Source organism: Ovis canadensis, chromosome 4 (assembly GCF_042477335.2).
Source record: "Ovis canadensis isolate MfBH-ARS-UI-01 breed Bighorn chromosome 4, ARS-UI_OviCan_v2, whole genome shotgun sequence".
Classification (NCBI taxonomy): Eukaryota; Metazoa; Chordata; class Mammalia; order Artiodactyla; family Bovidae; genus Ovis; species Ovis canadensis.
The window spans coordinates 38,188,661-38,207,019 of NC_091248.1; the positions used below are offsets into that span (position 1 = coordinate 38,188,661).

At 34.6% G+C, this 18,359-nt stretch overlaps 1 protein-coding gene across 2 annotated transcripts in view; it reads right to left on the reverse strand.

The window, feature by feature from the left end:
* Positions 1–1,522: 1,522 nt before the first annotated feature.
* AGMO (alkylglycerol monooxygenase) overlaps positions 1,523–18,359 on the reverse strand; it is a 406,391-nt gene continuing 389,554 nt past the window's right edge. Inside the window, exon 13 of one of the 2 annotated variants that reach the window (XM_069587585.1) lies at positions 1,523–1,913. In XM_069587585.1, the coding sequence (XP_069443686.1) occupies positions 1,839–1,913 (75 nt within the window). In that variant the 3' untranslated portion in view covers positions 1,523–1,838. Of the gene's footprint in view, positions 1,914–8,471; positions 9,070–18,359 lie in introns of those variants that run through there. The other variant, XM_069587586.1, reaches the window with a different exon arrangement.

The following is an 18,359-nucleotide window of genomic DNA, read 5'->3' on the forward strand; positions in this document are numbered from 1 at the left end:
CAAGAATACTGGAGTGGGTTGCCATTTTCTTCTTCAGGGTATCTTCATGACCAAGGGATTGAACAGTATCTCCTGTTGGCAGGCAGATTCTTCACCAGTGAGCCACCAGGGAAGCCCAGAGAAGACATACAGATGGCCGACAAACACAAGAAAAGATTCTCAACACTGCTTATTATCAGAGAAAGGCAAGCCAAAACTAGAATGAGGTATCACCTCACATCAGTCAAAATGATCATCATCAAAAAATCTATAAAAATAAATGCTGGAGAGGATGTGGAGAAAAGGGAACTCTCTTACACTGTAGGTGGGAATTTAAAGTGTTACAGCCACTGTGGAGAGTGCTATGAAATTCCTTTAAAAATGAGGAATATAATTACCATATGCAGTCATATATATATGTAATTATACTGTGCATGAATCCTGAAAAAACCATAATTCAAAAAGACACATGTACCCCAATATTCATAGAAGCACCAGTCACAATAGTCAGGACATGGAAGCAAAGTAGATGTTCATTGACAGATGAATGAATAAAGAAGTTGTGGTACATTTATACAAGGGAATATTACTCAGCCATACAAAGGAATGAATGTGAGTCAGTTGAGCTGAGTTGGATGAACCTAGAGTCTGTTATACAGAGTGAAATGAGTCATAAAGAGAAAAATGAACATCATATATTAATGCATATATATGGAATCAGAAAAACAGTACTGATGAACATGTTTGCAGGGCAGGAATAGAGACTCAGACGTAGAGAACGGACTTGTGGACACAGCAGGAGAAGGAGAGGGTGGGACAAATAGAGTAGCATCAACATATATACACTGTTACGTGTAAAACAGATAGCTGGTGGGAGGCTGCTGGATAACACAGGGGGCCCAGCCCGGCAACCCGTAAGGACCTAAAGGGGTGGGATGAGGAATGCGGGAGGGAGTTTCAAGAGGGAGGTGGTACACACACACTTACAGCTGATTTGCATTGCTGTACAGCAGAACCAATACAATTTTGTAAAGAAATTTATCCTTCAATATAAAAAAGATTAAACAACAACAACAAAAAAATCTAAGAAATACTAGAAGAAGGAAAGTCTGAACCATTTCCTGTTTGTCAGTTCCCTCCTAAAGAAACACATGGCAGATTTTTACAATTTCCATGAAAAATGTACACAGAATACCTGGGGTAATTTTATTTAGAGACTATTATTAACATGACTGTGAGACAATTTAATGCAGAAATACTCCACACCCCTCAATTTGAAATAATAAATTGACCAAACATATTAGACATATGCATCACAAATAATCTGTTGAATAAATGAATTCTGACAAATCCTGTTCATTTTCATTTTGGTGATGTCATTTTGTGTAACGTTACTCCTTACGTTATATGGCTTTCAAAGGTAAACCTAGCCTTAGGCAGACAACTCATGTAATATATTTTTATGACAACAAATATGTTTCCAAGCACAATTTTAGCAGACAGCAAGTGAAAAATTGTCAAACCAATGAAAATAAAATCTTCATTCTTTCAGCTATTTTGAAATTTTATTATTTCTTCTCATACTTATTGGCTTAGATGTTACCAGTGTACATAATATCATTATATTTGACATCATTTTCTCTCCACCCTAGCAATATAGTAACTGCAGCTGACTTTAATTTTAATAGAGAATGATAAATGTGAAAAGGAAGCAAGAGTATATAGATGTTATCTACCTTTCATTAGAAAAAACTGTCCATACAATCATTATATAAGATAATTATATTTCCATAGAGAGTAGTAACATACTACAATTGTGGACAGATTATTAAAACAAGAGAATTGTGTACAAACGTAAGTTATCTCCAAGGGTCTGAGACAAGTTGCTTCACACTCCTTACTCCCCAGAAAGCAATGCAGATGGAAAAAAAAATCTGAAGAAATAAAACACAGAAGAGGAAGAACAATTAAAATGGATTCAACACTTCAGTTCAACTGAGTTAGAAATACTTTTCTAGGGGAAAGTGAATAAATATATTTTAAGCAATTAAATTATTCAAATTTAACCTAGCAGTTGTTCAGTAATAGAATTTAGCCAATCCAGCTTAAAACACATTATATGAAGAGTAGGATTAAAAAGTTTTGTTTCTGCAGCTTAAAAAAAAATACCCTCATAGATCTCGGTCATTTCTAGGGATGAGGCTATAAAATTAGTGAATGAAACAGAACTGTCTTCTGGCATTTGCAACATGCAACATACTGCATGTTGTTTGTATTGTACTAAACAACCTCATTATTTATATAGTTTAAGAAGCCTTTGGAAAAGGAGAAATAAAAATGTTATTAAGGAATCATTCCTCTCCGAGGCAATGTGACCTAGCATATCATGAACTTCACCCAACATGAATTAAATTTTAAAGACTGCTGACTTAACTTCTTAGTCTCTTGATCTTACCAGATATAAAACTGTAACTGCAGAATTCTCTTTAAAATTTAAAAGAAATTACTGAATCATGATAAGCAGCCATAAGAGTTCACCAAGTTTATTCCTTTTGCTTTCAAGTGACACCATACATTCCCAATAAATCATCAAAATTTAGCCAAATAAAATTGTTGAGTTCTTATAATCCTAACAAGAATAATTCAGCCATCCTCAGTAAGAATTCACAGGTTGCAGAATTTCTGTGTGTCATCTAAAGGTCATAATGACCCACACACACACCTCTTTGACTCTTCTTGAGGTAACATCTAGGCACTAGTCATAGTTGTACACCTAGGAGATTTCCAAAGTCAACCTTTCCCTTTATCTATGCATTAAATTAAGCTATATGATTACTTTCACAATCCCCATTTTAGGTGTTATTAGAGTGATGATGAAAAGTGCTCAAACAGCTGGGGACATGTGGATGGCTGTGAAAGTTTCTCAATATTTTCTTTTATGGTGCAAACTTCTTCAAAAGATTAAAATAGGACCATGTGCCTCTTCCCTGAAAGATCACTATTACTGAAAGATCCAGTAAAATGCATACAAAGAAACATGTTTAAGTAAAAAGATGAAGGCATGGGGAACGTTTTGGGGTAACAGACTAAAATGAAGCCAAGGCGTTGGCTGAGGCCAGTCATGCAGTCACAGGAAATACCTTGAACTACTGTGATTTTTCTATTAAAGCCTGGATATGAAGATAACAACAAGACCTTCTTAAACCTGGATATTTAGATTAGATGGATAATTAGATTATAGGTCATTCAGTTTCATATAAACTTTCTTTTTCTACAGAACCATTATCCTTCATATTAACTAATGTGATAGTTTTATTCAAATCCATGTATTACTTCCAGTCTATAACATTGACAGTATAAAAAAATGTAGCAAGAATAAAATAAAAAGTTGTATTGAGGCAGGCGTTAAGAATAACGTTAACATTCTGGAGTTGCCTCAGAAATCAAATGCAGTTTATTTAAAGGCTGGTTTTAGTTTTGTTTCTTTTGACTGTGATTCAAGTAAAATGACCTCATGGGATTTCTCATGGTGGTACCAAGCAAAGTAATATCAAGAAAAGGACGTATTTGTGAAAGGTAGTAGACTGCACAGTGAATTACACTTATATATGAATATGGGTTAGTGCTGACAGAGGGATAGCTGAGAAGATAGTTTTAAAATGGAACAGAGATGATAAATCTATGATATCAGTGGAAATAGTTTAATTTAGGTCCATAATATTAATTGAGCGACTTGTGCTATGCAAGGCACTGGGATCTGAAATCTATCTGGCAGTAAAAGTTTTTACTGGTTTTGAATCTAGTGCCTACGGTCACATGGATTATTTCATTGGTTGAAGTCTAGGGAGTATGATTTCAGTGAAATCTGTAAAACTGCATGTACAATTTTGTGAGTCTGTCATAATTCTTCTTGTCCCTACTCCCTACCCACTAGATGATCTGTACTTTCATCTTGGGTCTCTGAAATATTAAGAACTTCTGGTCTAACAAGAGAACGAAAAAGATTATAATTTAGTACATGCCTTTGCTGTTAATTCACTACTTCTCAACTGTATCTTTCTACTTTTGAAACTATAATTCCAGTCCTACTTTCTTCAGGAGCTGTTCCTAACTGAAACACAGGGATCTTGTCTTTTCCAATTAACCAAAGTGCTTTTAGGGCCTTCCTGGTGGCTCAGATGGTAAAGAATCTGCTTGTAATAAGAGAGACCTGGGTTCGATTCCTAGGTTAGGAAGATCTCCTGCAGAAGGGAATGCCAACCCACTCCAGTATTCTTGCCTGGAGAATTCCATGGACAGAGGAGCTTGGCAGGCTACACTCTAAGGGGTCACAAAGAGTTGGGCACAATTGAGCTTCTTACCAAAAAATGCAATGTTGCACAGTTTGTGGTTTTGTTTTCTGTTTTTGGTTTCCTATTTTTTTTTTCAGGGCCCTATGTGTTACCCCTCCAAAGAGATGGAGAAGAGAAGCTAATGAAGAAAAGGGATTAGATTCACATTCAAGATTAATGTGCAATGAGACTCTTGCTTAGGCTAGACACTGTCTTAGGTGCTTTTACTAGATTATAATGTTTTATTTTCATGGCAAACTTGGAGAATTAGCAAACAGTTTGTTGGTGAGCAATGGGAACTCATAATTTATATGTTTTACCATGGAGTAAATATTAAATGTCAGAATATTAATCATGAAATGTTAAATATCATAACTGGTGTGATGTTTTTGTTTACTTAATGACCTCCAGAAAATTAAACTACACATTCTGGAAAATGAATGTGTACATCAATAATGAATTCATTTTCTCTTTTAGTAACCACCTATATTTTTTGCCAGTAACTATTAGATTGCTAAGACCTTTCCACAATCAATGTTTTAAGCAGAAAGTGGATTTTTTTAATATATAATGAAGTCCAAATGGGCACAGGATCATAGAAAATAAACACAATGAATAAGTCCTTCTCAAAATATTCATGACTGAACTAGACAGTTTTATTAGAAAATAGTTAAGTAAGAAAACACTGATTTGCTTTCATAGTTTTCAGTGTGTTTATACATATAACAGATATAAACATGTATTTCATATATAATTTTAACATGGAAAATTACTTAACATGGACTCAGTATGATTACTATAGTCATTTCATTTAAAATTTTCCCTCATCCAACCTTTCTCTCAATTTTTGTATTAGGCTGTTCCTCTTAGTTCTCCATATTTGATCAGGTTAAATGTGTCATTCAAGATAAAATATTCATTAAAATATTTCTCAGTCAACTATGTGTACAATGAAGGGAGGAGAACCACTACTTAGGCTAGTGTAAGAGCAAATAGCAACCATAGCTTTTTTTTTTTTTTTTTTTTACAATATTCTTCCCTAATCTCTAGATATGATGTTTCCGGATACATAAACATACTCTGAACACTCATTTTACTCTAGGTCTGGGCAAGTCCCATGATTTTAACAGCTGGATTCAAAATATGAAACAGAGGAAGTTCACTCTTGGTGTCAAGCCCTCCCCATGTAACACATCATTAGTGGCCCTTGTCTTCAGGCTATTTCCTTGACTTCCCAGAGCCCTGGACTCTGATGCTTGAACTTTGGCCTGTACAGATGCTCTCCACGTTTTCTCCACCCCTTCCCCAAAAGTTCATCATCTGGCAGGTGGCTGATCTGAGCCATTAATCTATAGTAAAATGTCAGTGGGAACTGACGTGACATTGTGTTGCTCCTCCCTGTTAGATACAGACCTTATTAAAAATGGAGCATATCTGGCATCTAATCTTTCTAAACTTTTAAAAATTAAAATATGGTTAATTTACAATGTTGTGCTAATTTCAGGTATATAGCAAAGTGATTCAGTTATACATATATATATATATATATCTTCTTTTTCAGATTCTTTCCCATTATAGGTTATTATAAGATACTGAGTATAGTTCCCTGTGCTATATAGTTGGTCATTGTTGGTTATCTGTTTAATATTTAGTAGTGTGTATATGTTAATCTTAAACTCCTAATTTATCTCTCATCCCTCCCCCTCTGTCCTCTTTGGTAACCATACATTTGTTTTCTATGTCTGTGAGTCTATTTCTATTTCATAAATAAGTTCATTTGTGTTTTATTTTTAGATTACACATATAAATGATATCATATAATATTTGTCTTATTTCACTTAATAAGGTAATCTTTAGGTTCATCCATGTTGCTGCAAATAGTATGATTTTACTTTTTTATGGCAGAGTAATATTCTATTGCCTTCAAACTGTGGTACTGGAGAAGACTTCAAAGCCCCTTGGACAGCAAGATCAAACTAGTCAATCTTAAGGGAAATCAACCCTGAATATTCATTGGAAGGACTGATGATGAAGCTGAAGTTCCAGTACTTTGGTCACCTGATACGAACAGCTGACTCACTGGAAAGGTCCCCATGCTGGGAAAGATTGAACGCAGAAGAAGAGGTGTCAGAGGATGGGATGGTTGGATGGCATCACTGATGCAATGGACATGAACCTGGGCAGGCTTTTGGAGATGGTGGGGGACAGGGAGGCCTGGCCTGCCACAGTCCATGGAATTGCAAAGAGTTGGACACTACTGGGAGACTGAACAACAATATTCGATTGTATATATGCACCTCATCTTCCTTATCCATTAATCTGTCAATGGAAATTTAGGTTGCTTCTGTATCTTGGCTATTGTAAAACAGTGCTCCTGAAAATTGGCATGTATGTATCTTTTTGAATTATGGTGTTCTCTAGATATAGGCATAGAGTGGGACTGCAGGATCATATGGTAATACTATTTTTAGTTTTGTAAAGGTACCTACATACTGTTTTTCATAGTGGCTACACCGATTCACATTCTCACCAACTGTGTATGAAAGGAAATTGTTAGTTGCTCAGTCATTTCCAATGCTTTGCAGTCCCATGGACTATATAGCCAATCAGTCTCCTCTGTCCATGGAATTCTCTAGGCAAGAATACTGCAGTGGGTTGCCATTCCCTTCTCCAGGAAATCTTCCCAATCCAGGAATCAAACCCAGGCAGATTCTTTACTGTCTGAGCCACCAGGGAAACCCAACAGTGAAGAAGGGTTCCTTTTTATCCACACCCTCTCCAACATCTATTATTTGTAGATATTTTAATGATGGCCATTCTCACTGGTGTGAAGTGACACCTCATTTTTGTTTTGATTTGTATTTTTCTAATAATTAGAAATGTTGAGCATCTTTTCATGCGCTTGTTGTCTACCAGTGCGCCTTCTTTGGAAAAATGTCTGTTTAGGCCTCTGTCCATTTTTGTTTGGTTGGTTTTTTTTTTTTTTTTGGTATTAAGTTATATACGCTGTTTGTATATTTTGAAATTAATCCCTTATCAGTAGCATTGTTCATAAATATTTTCTCCCATTCCATATGCCATCTCTATAGACTAAATCTGCTGCACAAAAGCTTTAAGCTTAATTAGGTCCCATTTGTTTACTTTTGTTTTTATTACTTTAGGGCATGGATCCTCCCAAAAATACTCCTGCAATTTATGTCAAAGACTGTACTGCCTATGTTTTTCTCTAGGAGTTTTATAGTATCCAGTCTTACATTTATGCCTTTAATCCATTTTGAGTTTATTTTTAGATAGGGTGTAAAAGAATGTTCTAAATTTCATTATCTTACATGTAGCTGCCTAGTTTTCCAGCACCACTATTTGAAGAGACAGTCTTTTCTCCATTGTATATTCTTGCTTTCTTTGTCATAGATTAATTGACCAGAAATGCCTGGGTTTATTTCTGGGTTTTCTATCTTGTTCCATTAATTTATATGTCTGTTTGGGTCATATATGTTTGGCCATATATAATTAATGGGTCTAGATTAACCCATTAATCTATATGTCTGTTTTTGTGCTAGTACCATACTGCTTTGATGACTGTAGCTTTGTAGCATGGTCTGAAATCAGTATAGTATAATCTGTGTCAAATCTGCAGGGAGCAAGTTTATAGGTGTTATTTTTTTCCAACAACAATTGTTCACTTCCTATCTCTGTATCACATTTTGGTAATTCTCACAAATTTTACACTCATTATTATCGTATTTGTTACAGTGATCTGTGGTCTTTGATGGTATTACTATAACTCACTAAAGGTTTAGGTTATGGTTAGCATTTTTAGCAATAAAGCATTTTTAATTAAGGTATGTAAAATTGTTACAGACATGATTGAATTATACACTTAAGAGACTATAGTATAAACATAACTTATATGCAGTGGGAAACTGAAAAAATTGTGTAACTCATTTAGTGCCGTATTCCTTTACTATGGTGTTCTGGAACCAAATCTGTAATATCTCCAAAGTATGATCGTACTTCACTGTGTACATTTTCAGCCAAATTTAGACCTCCATGTTGCTTTCCTAAAATTCTTCTGGAATGAATGTGCCTATTTAGTATCACTAACAAGTCACATCCTACCTATAGAGTGAAGAGTATATTTTTATTTAAAAATTCTTTTAATTTTTTTTTAATTTTAATTTTTAAAAAATTCTTTTAATTTTATGAAGTCCATAAGATACAAGTTAACTGGGTATTTAGCACAAGGGTAACAACCACAACAGCAGCAATTTCTTTTAAGGGAGACACATTAAATATACAGAAGTTTTACTTAATTATTTGAAGAAAAAGAAAACCAATTCTTTGTTAAGAATACTTTTGAACAATATATATTTTTTAAAGATGACTGCTGTCTACTATATAGATAGGAATTTAAAATCAGACCTGAATGGATAAAAAATATCTCTATTTCCTATTAATGCAAGAGAATAAATAAACACAAACAGAACTAGAATAGAAAGTGAAGTCACATGTATTGAAGGTCCTTCTGAAATGAAAACATTTGAATATGTTTCTGTTGATTAGTTGCTACGTTGCATATGACTCTTTGCGACCCCATGGACTGTAGCCTGCCAGGCTCCTCTGTCCATGGGATTTCCCAGGCAAGAATACTGGAGTAGGTTGCCATTTCCTTCTCCTTGGGATCTTCCTGACCCAGGGATCAAACCCTGGTCTCCTGTTCAGCAGGTATATTCTTTACTACTGAGCCGCCTGCGAAGCCCTAAAATATATTAGATAACAATAATTATTTTTTTCCCTAGAATTTTGCAAGAACACAATTTGACAAATTCCAACTCAAAAGAAGTTGAGAACTATTGATTTTGCTTCCAGTATATCCTATGTATGAACAAAATACTGAGTCATATGTAGACAAACAAAAGGCTTAAGAGAAATATTTCTAGACACTGCACCTTTTATTTGGAAGTCTTGTGTTCCCTGTTTTTATTTCTGTACTCTATATAAGGGAAAGTATAATCACAGCTATGTTTAATATAAAGTCTTATAAAGATTCATTACTATTTAGACACTAAATCAAACAGTATAATTTTACATTTGCTTAAAAGTATATATTGTTATTAATTAAGGAAGAACAATATGAAAAGAAAGTTCTTGTGAATGCCCATGTACTAACAGTGGCTTATTTGAAAAGAATATATGTTTTCCTCAATCATTAAATATTTTCTGAAATTAATGTTTAAACAAGAGAATATACTAAACATACCATAATCGTGTTTTTAAAAAGAAAACAAACACAAAGTTTTAAAATAATTCAACTGAACTCGAAAACCAGAAAAATCAGGTATTTTATCATTTTTCTCTTCAGTGGAGGGCAAAGATCCATGACAAAAAAAGCATTAAGTTAATTTAGACAACAAATGCAGAATCTTTATTACAACCATTTCTTCAGTTCCCCAGAGATAACTAACTCCTAATGCGTACAATAATTTATTCACTTCTTAAATCTAAATTGCTCAAGAACATGTTTTTCCTTTTCAGCAGTACTCCTATAAAATATCCTATTGTTTACCCAGACCACCTTGGAGATATCACAGCGACATTTGAAAGCCATAATATTAGTAAGATTAGCGATCACTTTAGTTCAGTTCAGTTCAGTCACTCAGTTGTGTCCGACTCTTTACGACCCCAAGAATCGCTGCACACCAGGCCTCCCTGTCCATCACCAACTTCCAGAGCTCACCCAAACTCATGTCCATCGAGTCGGTGATGCCATCCAGCCATCTTATCCTCTCTTGTCCCCGTCTCCTCCTGCCCCCAACCCCTCCCAGCATCAGGGTCTTTCCAGTGAGTCAACTCTTTGCATGAGGTGGCCAAAGTATTGGAGTTTCAGCCTCAGTATCAGTCCTTCCAATGAACATCCAGGACTGGTCTCTTTTACGATGGACTGGCTGGATCTCCTTGAAGTCCACGGGACTCTCAGGAGTCTTCTCCAACACCACAGTTCAAAAGCATCCATTCTTCGGTGCTCAGCTTTCTTCACAGTCCAACTCTCATATCCATACATGACCATAGGAAAAACCATAGCCTTGACTAGACAGACCTTTGTTCGAAAAGTAATATATCTGCTTTTGAATATGCTATCTAGGTTGGTAGTAACTTTCCTTCCAAGGAGTAAGTGTCCTTTAATTTCATGGCTGCAGTCACCATCTGCAGTGATTTTAGAGCCCAGAAAAATAAAGTCAGCCACTGTTTCCACTGTTTCCCCATCTATTTCCCATGAAGTGATGGGACCAGATGCCATGATCTTAGTTTTCTGAATGTTGAGCTTTAAGCCAACTTTTTCACTCTCCTCTTTCATTTTCATCAAGAAATCTCCAAAACCTAGCTACAATTCAGAGAATATACTGGAAGACAGTTGGCATGAACTAGCTACCGTGTATACAAAACCATCTGGTGGAAGCTGAATAAACCACAATTAGCATAAAGTGAAAATAGATGTTACATTTCTCAAAAACATCTGAAGACTTTTTCCTCTCTGAATTCAAAGTTATGAATAAAGTGTCTTTATAGATATATTATTTTAAATATTTCCAGTATTACCAACCATTACTCTATGAGTCCAGCCATCTGGTAATATGGATTTTTGAGTCCCTGGTGGCTCAGATGGTAAATAATCTGCCTACAATGCAGGAGATCCAGGTTTGATTCCTGGGTCAGGAAGATCCCCTGGAGAAGTGAATAGCTACCCACTCCAGTATTCTAGCTTGGAGAATTCCATGGACAGAGGAGCCTGGCCAGCTCCCTGTCCATGGGGTCACAAAGAGTTGGACATGACTGAGTGACTAACACTTTCACTTTCTTTGATTATTTACTACATTCTTATCTTTCCTTATAGGCAATGATGCATCTTCAATTTACACTGATTTCCTAAATATTTTCTCTAAATTTTCTAAGTATTTTAATACATATACTCTCAATATCCAGGCTTCCTTCTTCTCAGTTTTTTTCCAGCTTAGTTTTGTTGTTGAAGTTTTTCAAAAGGACAGGTAGAAAAAAATACCCAACTTACTACAAGCAACACATAGAGGAAAATTAGACAACCAAAGTTGATAAGACATGACTTATACTCAAAGTATGATCAGAATGCTTGCCTTGTCAAAACAGAAGCCTCACTTTTTATTTTTCTAATTGTCCAAATTCTTAATGATAATAATGAAATTTTAGAAAATTTTCTTGAACTATAGTAAACAATATGGAGACATGAAGACAGAGTTATAATCAGGTCAAATTAATAACAGAAGAGCTATCACATGTGAGAATGATTATTCAGATGAATGATGACCATTCTTTTGGGAAAACATCTTAGGAAAGATATATTTTGTGGATACAGTCTTTTTACACTCATAGCCTTCCTCTTACACTTATTATGGAGCTATACATTTAAAAAATTCTTTTAATGAATGTGAGAAGGGAAAAAATCGGGACAATGAAAAAATGTTAAGGATAGTCTGTTTTGGTTTCTATAAAGTTGAGAATAAAACAAGAGTAGGAAAAATAAAGGAACTCAATGAACATTACCTAGTTTAACTCTGTGCTGAGACATTTTTATGTATTAAAATTAGCAATGGGTTAACCATTAAAAATAACCTGACTCCTTGTACTGTGCACTATGACTTCACTTCTTTAAAAAGTATAATCCAATGAATTTAAAAATTACTTACTATTATAATTTTTACTTTTATATTTCTGCAAATAAGTCTAGTTATAACTAGAACTAAAATTTTATTTAGTTTTCCCAAACATCCCTCACATTGGCATAAACTTGTTTGCCTCATACCCAGTATGTTTTGAAACTGAAGATTCTTGAATAGAGTGTTGCTGGATTAATCATGGTCCTTAAGTGTCCTAACAGGACTCTCCAAAATGCTAAAAAAACATGATATTTAATCTAAAATTCAAAGTACCACACCTTTCTAGTGCCTTTTCTGACTTCTAAAAGGAAAAAGCACTTACATGTTAAAATCAGAGCTCTGCTTCAACAAAAATTATCAAGAAAATCATACAGTGCTAATCCATCAAAATGCCATTTTCCTGGTAAATGAGAATTCCCTGCCATATAACCCTACCACAATAGCACATTGATTCTCAGTGTATCCTACATAGCAGTGCTCCTGGCCTCTTTCTGACATAAATCAACACATAAATAACTTTTAAAACTTGATGTACAAAAATTTATATCTGGAAGAGAATACATTTACGCCTGCAGAATATCATTCAACACTGCTCATCCAGGACTTTGACCCTACTGTTAAAAAAAAAAAAAGTTCTTTGTACTTGCCTTCTATCTAGGAAACCAAACAAGTCTCTTAAAGAAATGAGTTCATTTGTGGAGGGGTGGGGAGTTGGTGGGAAATGCCATGTTTACAGAAAAAATAGTGATGTCTGGTTTTAAAAACAGGACAGTATATCTTGGAAGGATATGTTTTGCAAAGATCCTTTTGTATTGTTTTTGCTTGTGTCAAAGGAACGATTAGAGCCCCAGTAAATGGGAACTTCCCAGAGTAGGCTAAATAGAAGGCCAACAGCTCACATATGGCTTGCAGCTTGGGGGAGTTTCTCTCAATGTTCTGCCAGAGATGGGACTGCCCAAATGCTTTCGCGCGTAAGTCCTAAGTCATAAACCGCATCCTCCTAGTCCAGCCATGCCAAAACTGGACCCAAGGGGATACAGAGTCTTGGCTGATGGGAAACAATGACTGCTTCCTAAGGAAGCCACAGCTGCTTTCCTGAGAGACACCCAGATGCCTGAATTTTTCCTTACTTTCCATTTCTGACTACCTGTTCTGGCAACAGTTCCAACAAAGGGTGAGGCAGGCAGCAGGCACCCAGCTGTTTCCAATAACCCCTGGCAATGTAGGAACTGATTACATAAACACTACAAGCATTCAAAGAGCATATTTTCTAGCTTTTAAGCTATAATAAAAATGGTGTGCGCCTGTACAAAAACCCTACATCCTCTCTGCCCCAAATAGTGATAATGACAACAGCAATGCTGATGATGAGGATAATACTAATAATGGCTTTAATTATGAAAGCAAGGATTATTAAAGGAAACATGATAACATGAGCTGCTGGGAAACAGTTCAAATTATACAGAGAGAATTGGAAAGATGTGAAATTTCCACATTACGGGGTTGGTCAATGTTTCTTTATGAAACAGCAAGGTCAAAATGTGCACTCAATTCACTTGATTTCTTATTTTTTCCCACAACCCTGGGCAAAAAACAATCAGATGTTGCATTATCACACAGGGTTCTCTTTATTTTAATATCAGGTCCAAAGACCAACAGAAGATGTTGATTTACATTTTAATTAAGATGAATTTTTCTGGCTTAAAAAGTATAAATATATATCTACTTCTTGGATTTGACAGTCGAAAACTGGAAGTTTTAAATAACTCACTCATGCCTATAGTTCACATACACAGCTTATTATTTTTTAATGTTTTCTATATTTGAAATATTAGATCAAGAATCTATATGAACAATGTAAGAAGTGAATTGGAGTTTCAGTAATCTATATTTCTACATGTCTGCTCAATTTCCTGTACAACAAAGTGATATCCCTGTTCCAAAGAACAGAATTGCATTAAATTTTTTTACCTTGCACATTACTCATTTATTCTTACCTCATTAACTCACAAAAATGAATGTTTGGCTAGGCCAATTCTCTTCAACATATCTATTGTTCTAGCCATAATTTTCTTACCTCCAAGACGCACTACATAGTCTTTGATATGGATTTTAAATTGGACTCTTTCAAATAAACAAATGCTATAAAATAAAAACAACACAGGGAATGTTTTTCAAATTGTTCTAGAAAAAAGTTTTGGACAAAGTGATCAATTGTAAATCCCAAAACAAAGCTACTGACAGGAAATCTGAATATCAGGTATGAATGAGTGGAGGCTAAGAGTGATAAACCATATACACATTGGATTTAGCTTGGGACATAAGTGACCTTAGTCAAACCAGAACTCTGGAAAAAGAATAAGAAGATTGGGTTATCTCAACTCAACACAAATTATTTTACTCCAGAGATTACTAAGAATTTCAGTTTCTGCCTCTATAAAATGGGAAGAATAGTGTCCCTACTTTTCATAAGATTATGGTGAATACTGACTCATTTTCTCTAAATATTAAACTATATAAAGATACAAGACGACTAAAGTATGTTAACTTTTGTGATAAAAAGATTCAATAAATTAAAAGTGAAAACAGAGGGAAAGATAAGGAGATATAAATAATAGGCAGAATTTGGAACATTAAAGATTTTATAAATGCCAGGTCTGTGTCATTGATGGTCATAGTTAAAATGACGCTTTTAAAACTTTTATATAATAACTGCAAGTAGAGTAGGATTTCAGTGGGTAAGTACAGTTATAGATTGATCATTGTCTGGAGTATTTCCATTATGTTTCTCATCCTGTAAGAGCATGGAAGTTCTATGTTCCTGATGAATTTTCATAACGCCAACCTTCTGAACTATATCTTTTAATGTCTTAAAGTGTCCTTAATCCTTCATTTAAAACAAAAGTATGGAAAAGAATAATTTTTTAATGATCCTCCATCCCACACCTACTGCCAAACTACTGTTTTAATTTCCTTTGCATAGCTAAAACTGTGTTAAAATAGTTGGCTTTTTATACAGATGCTACCCAGAGGGATCCTGGGTAATATAATGTAAAATGTTTTTCTGAAAATTTTACAATAAATAAGTAATTCTATAATGGTGGTATTTCTTAAAATACATATTTTCGAGAAATGTTAAAAGATTGTTTATTTAGCGCTAGGTGTGGCATCCATAAGAAATAATAGCATGAGTCCTAGTTCAAAGGTGAATGTACCTATAAAAAAAATTAGATTGAATCTATCCCCATTGGGTACTATACAGTTCATGAATATTTATCACACTATTATTTTATGCCAGGCATATCACTGCTGACAGAACTCACTGGTGAGCAGTATAGTCCCTGAATTCATAGAACTTAGAACTTCATAGTTTTTCATGAACATACTTATTAAAGACTGGTGTATGTTGTGTATATATATATCCATCTCCCTGGAGGAGAAAATGTTAACCCACTCCAGTGTTCTTGCATGGAAAATCCCATGGACAGAGGAGCCTGGTAGACTACAGTCTGTAGGGTCACAAAGACTTGGACACAACTGACTGACTGAGCATATATATATATATATATATATGTATATATATGATGCATGTGTGTGTGTGTATATATATATATATGTTATTTATAAATCTTCAGGTCAAATTTTCTTCACAATATTGAAGTTAAATATAAAATAAAAATGATTTACTAAAGTAAGGTCAATCACAGAGTTATGTTAACTTACTCATTGGACAAGTTATTTAATGCTGGTATGCCTAAGTAGCTTCACCTGAAGAGCGTGGATAATCTTTCAGAGTTACTGGAGTAATTAAATTAATGTTAATATAACATTATTACAATGTTTCATATGTGCAAATGCTTCAACAAATGTCAATAGTTAGCTGACGTTATTGTCACTATTGATGTTTCTGCTGCTGCTCAGCCATGTCTGACTCTTTGCAACACCCTGGCAAGGCTCAAGACTACTAGAGTGGGTTACCGTTTCCTCCTCCAGGGGGTCTTCCTGACCCAGGGACTGACCTGTATCTCCTGCATCGCAGATGGATTAGTGTTTTCCAAACTTTGTTTGAAAATACAGCATTACAGTTATTCCCCCTCATTATATTTGCCTTCATAATTTTTTACTTAAATCATTATCTGTGTATTCTAAGACATATAAAAACAAAATTTCTTTTCAAAGAAAGGATAAAACTATAAATAGAAATTATAATTTTTACTTCTTTCATTCCCATGGATCTTCTGATCCATTCACCTTAGAAAACTCTATCATAAAGATAAAGAGTCTTCAAAGTAGCAAAGTCTGATGCCCTGGGAAAAACACAGGTTTTTGAGAGCCTTGAAACTTGGGTTCTTGTCCTTTCTGTCATAAAATGGTTGAGTCATTTTATTTTCTCAGGATATCTGTTTCTTTAGTTTCTTTTTCTGTTCAATGACAGAATAAAAATAGGAAATCTCTAAAGTCTATTTTTAGTTCTATTATCTGAAAAATAATAGAATTGGCTAAGACAATATTATAATGGTAGAAAGTTTCCAGAATAGTTCCCCCAAATAATTAAATTTGTAATAAAAAGAACACAATATTTCTTCATCTTGCCCTAATTTATTGCCACAGTAAGGTAATTGAAATAACAGCAGAAATGACAGGGGAAAAAAAAACTTAAAAAAATCATTCTTTACACATGTGGAATATGTGTAGAGAATTTGACTCTACACATGTGAAGAGACTGGCAAAGGATGGGAAACATGATTCCCAAATCGTGCATTTCTAAATATCAAGATTCCTAAGCTTCTTCCTGGATATAAGCTGACTTTCTGGCACTCTGATGCCTGAAATTTAGAAAGTTAAGACCTGCTATATTCATCTTTGAAAAAATAACTTAGCGGATATCATCAAAAAGGTACAGAGAAGTGGCCACAGCAGTGATTCCTACAAAAATTTGCAGAGGCATATACTGAAATAAAAACAAGTAATGGACAACTTTGAAAGCTATTGGTAACTGATGAGTTTTAAGGACAACAGTAATTTCAGAGGTAAAATACTTTGCCTGTTTGTGTGTATAATCCAAGAAATAACAATCATATTTCAGGAATGCTGCGGTGGAGGGAAGAAATATAGTTTCACCTTTAATGGTGAAGTTACTAAATGAAGCTTTCAAAACTTTTAGTTTTTACCTAGTCCATAATTCAGGGTCAATTGTTTCTCCAGTGAGAAAGAAAGATGAGAAGGGATAGGGGAAGAGAGATTATTACTTGAATTCGTTAAAACAGATGAATGGATACAGAAATTGCGGTACATATATACGATGGAATATTACTCAGCTATAAGAAAGAACACATTTAAGTCAGTCCTAATGAAGTAGATGAACCTAGAATTTATTATAAAGAGTGAAGTAAGTCAGAAAGACAAATATTGTATATTAACACATGCATATGGAATTGAGAAGGATGGTACTGTTGAACATATCTTCAGGGCAGCAATGGAGAAACATAGAGAACAGATTTGTGGAAGGAGGAGAAAGTGAGACAAATTGAGAGAGAAGCATGGAAACATATACATTATCGTATGTGAAATAGATACAAGTGGAAACTTGCTGTGTGACACAGAGAACTGAACCAGTGCTCTGACAACCTAGAGGGGTGGGATGGGGTGGGAAGGTTCAGGAGGGAGGGGACATATATGTATCTGTGCCTAATTCATGTTGATGTGTGGCAGAGATCAACACAATATTGTAGAGCAATTATCCTCCAATAAAAAGGAAAAGAAAAAAAACACTGCTATTATAAAAATTCTGGGGGAAATTTATAACCAATATAAGATATTGAATAAAGGAATAAATATACTCTATACAGGATGAGTTTTCAGAAAGCATCTTTGTAGCTATAAATGTGTTTATAATTATGCCAAAAGGTATATTTTCTGGATTCTGGGGAAATGTGTTAATAATTTTCATAAATAAGTAAAGGCAAGTGGAACCTCTTTGGTTAGCTTCTGAAGTTAGCACATGCAACAAAAGTTGTACAGAGTTTAAAATTACCCTAGAAATTCCCTTAAATAACCCATAGAGTATAATACACATGGTTTTAGGTACACAAACCCTTTATGGTAATTCCTTCACACACTCAACTTTGAGAACCCTTGTGCTACTGAAGAGAGCAATCAAAGGAAAGTACGTAGATGTCTGATAATTTAAACCAATCTTGACTTTTGATTAAGTGGAAAACCTAGCCAGAAAAAAAGAAAAGAAAGGACAAGAGGGATGGAAGGAAAAAGGAAGGAAAGAAATGGATAATAAGCCTTAAATTGTTTCTGGTTATGTGTAAAGTTTATTCCTTTTTAACATTGAATCTCTGCTGCTCTAGTA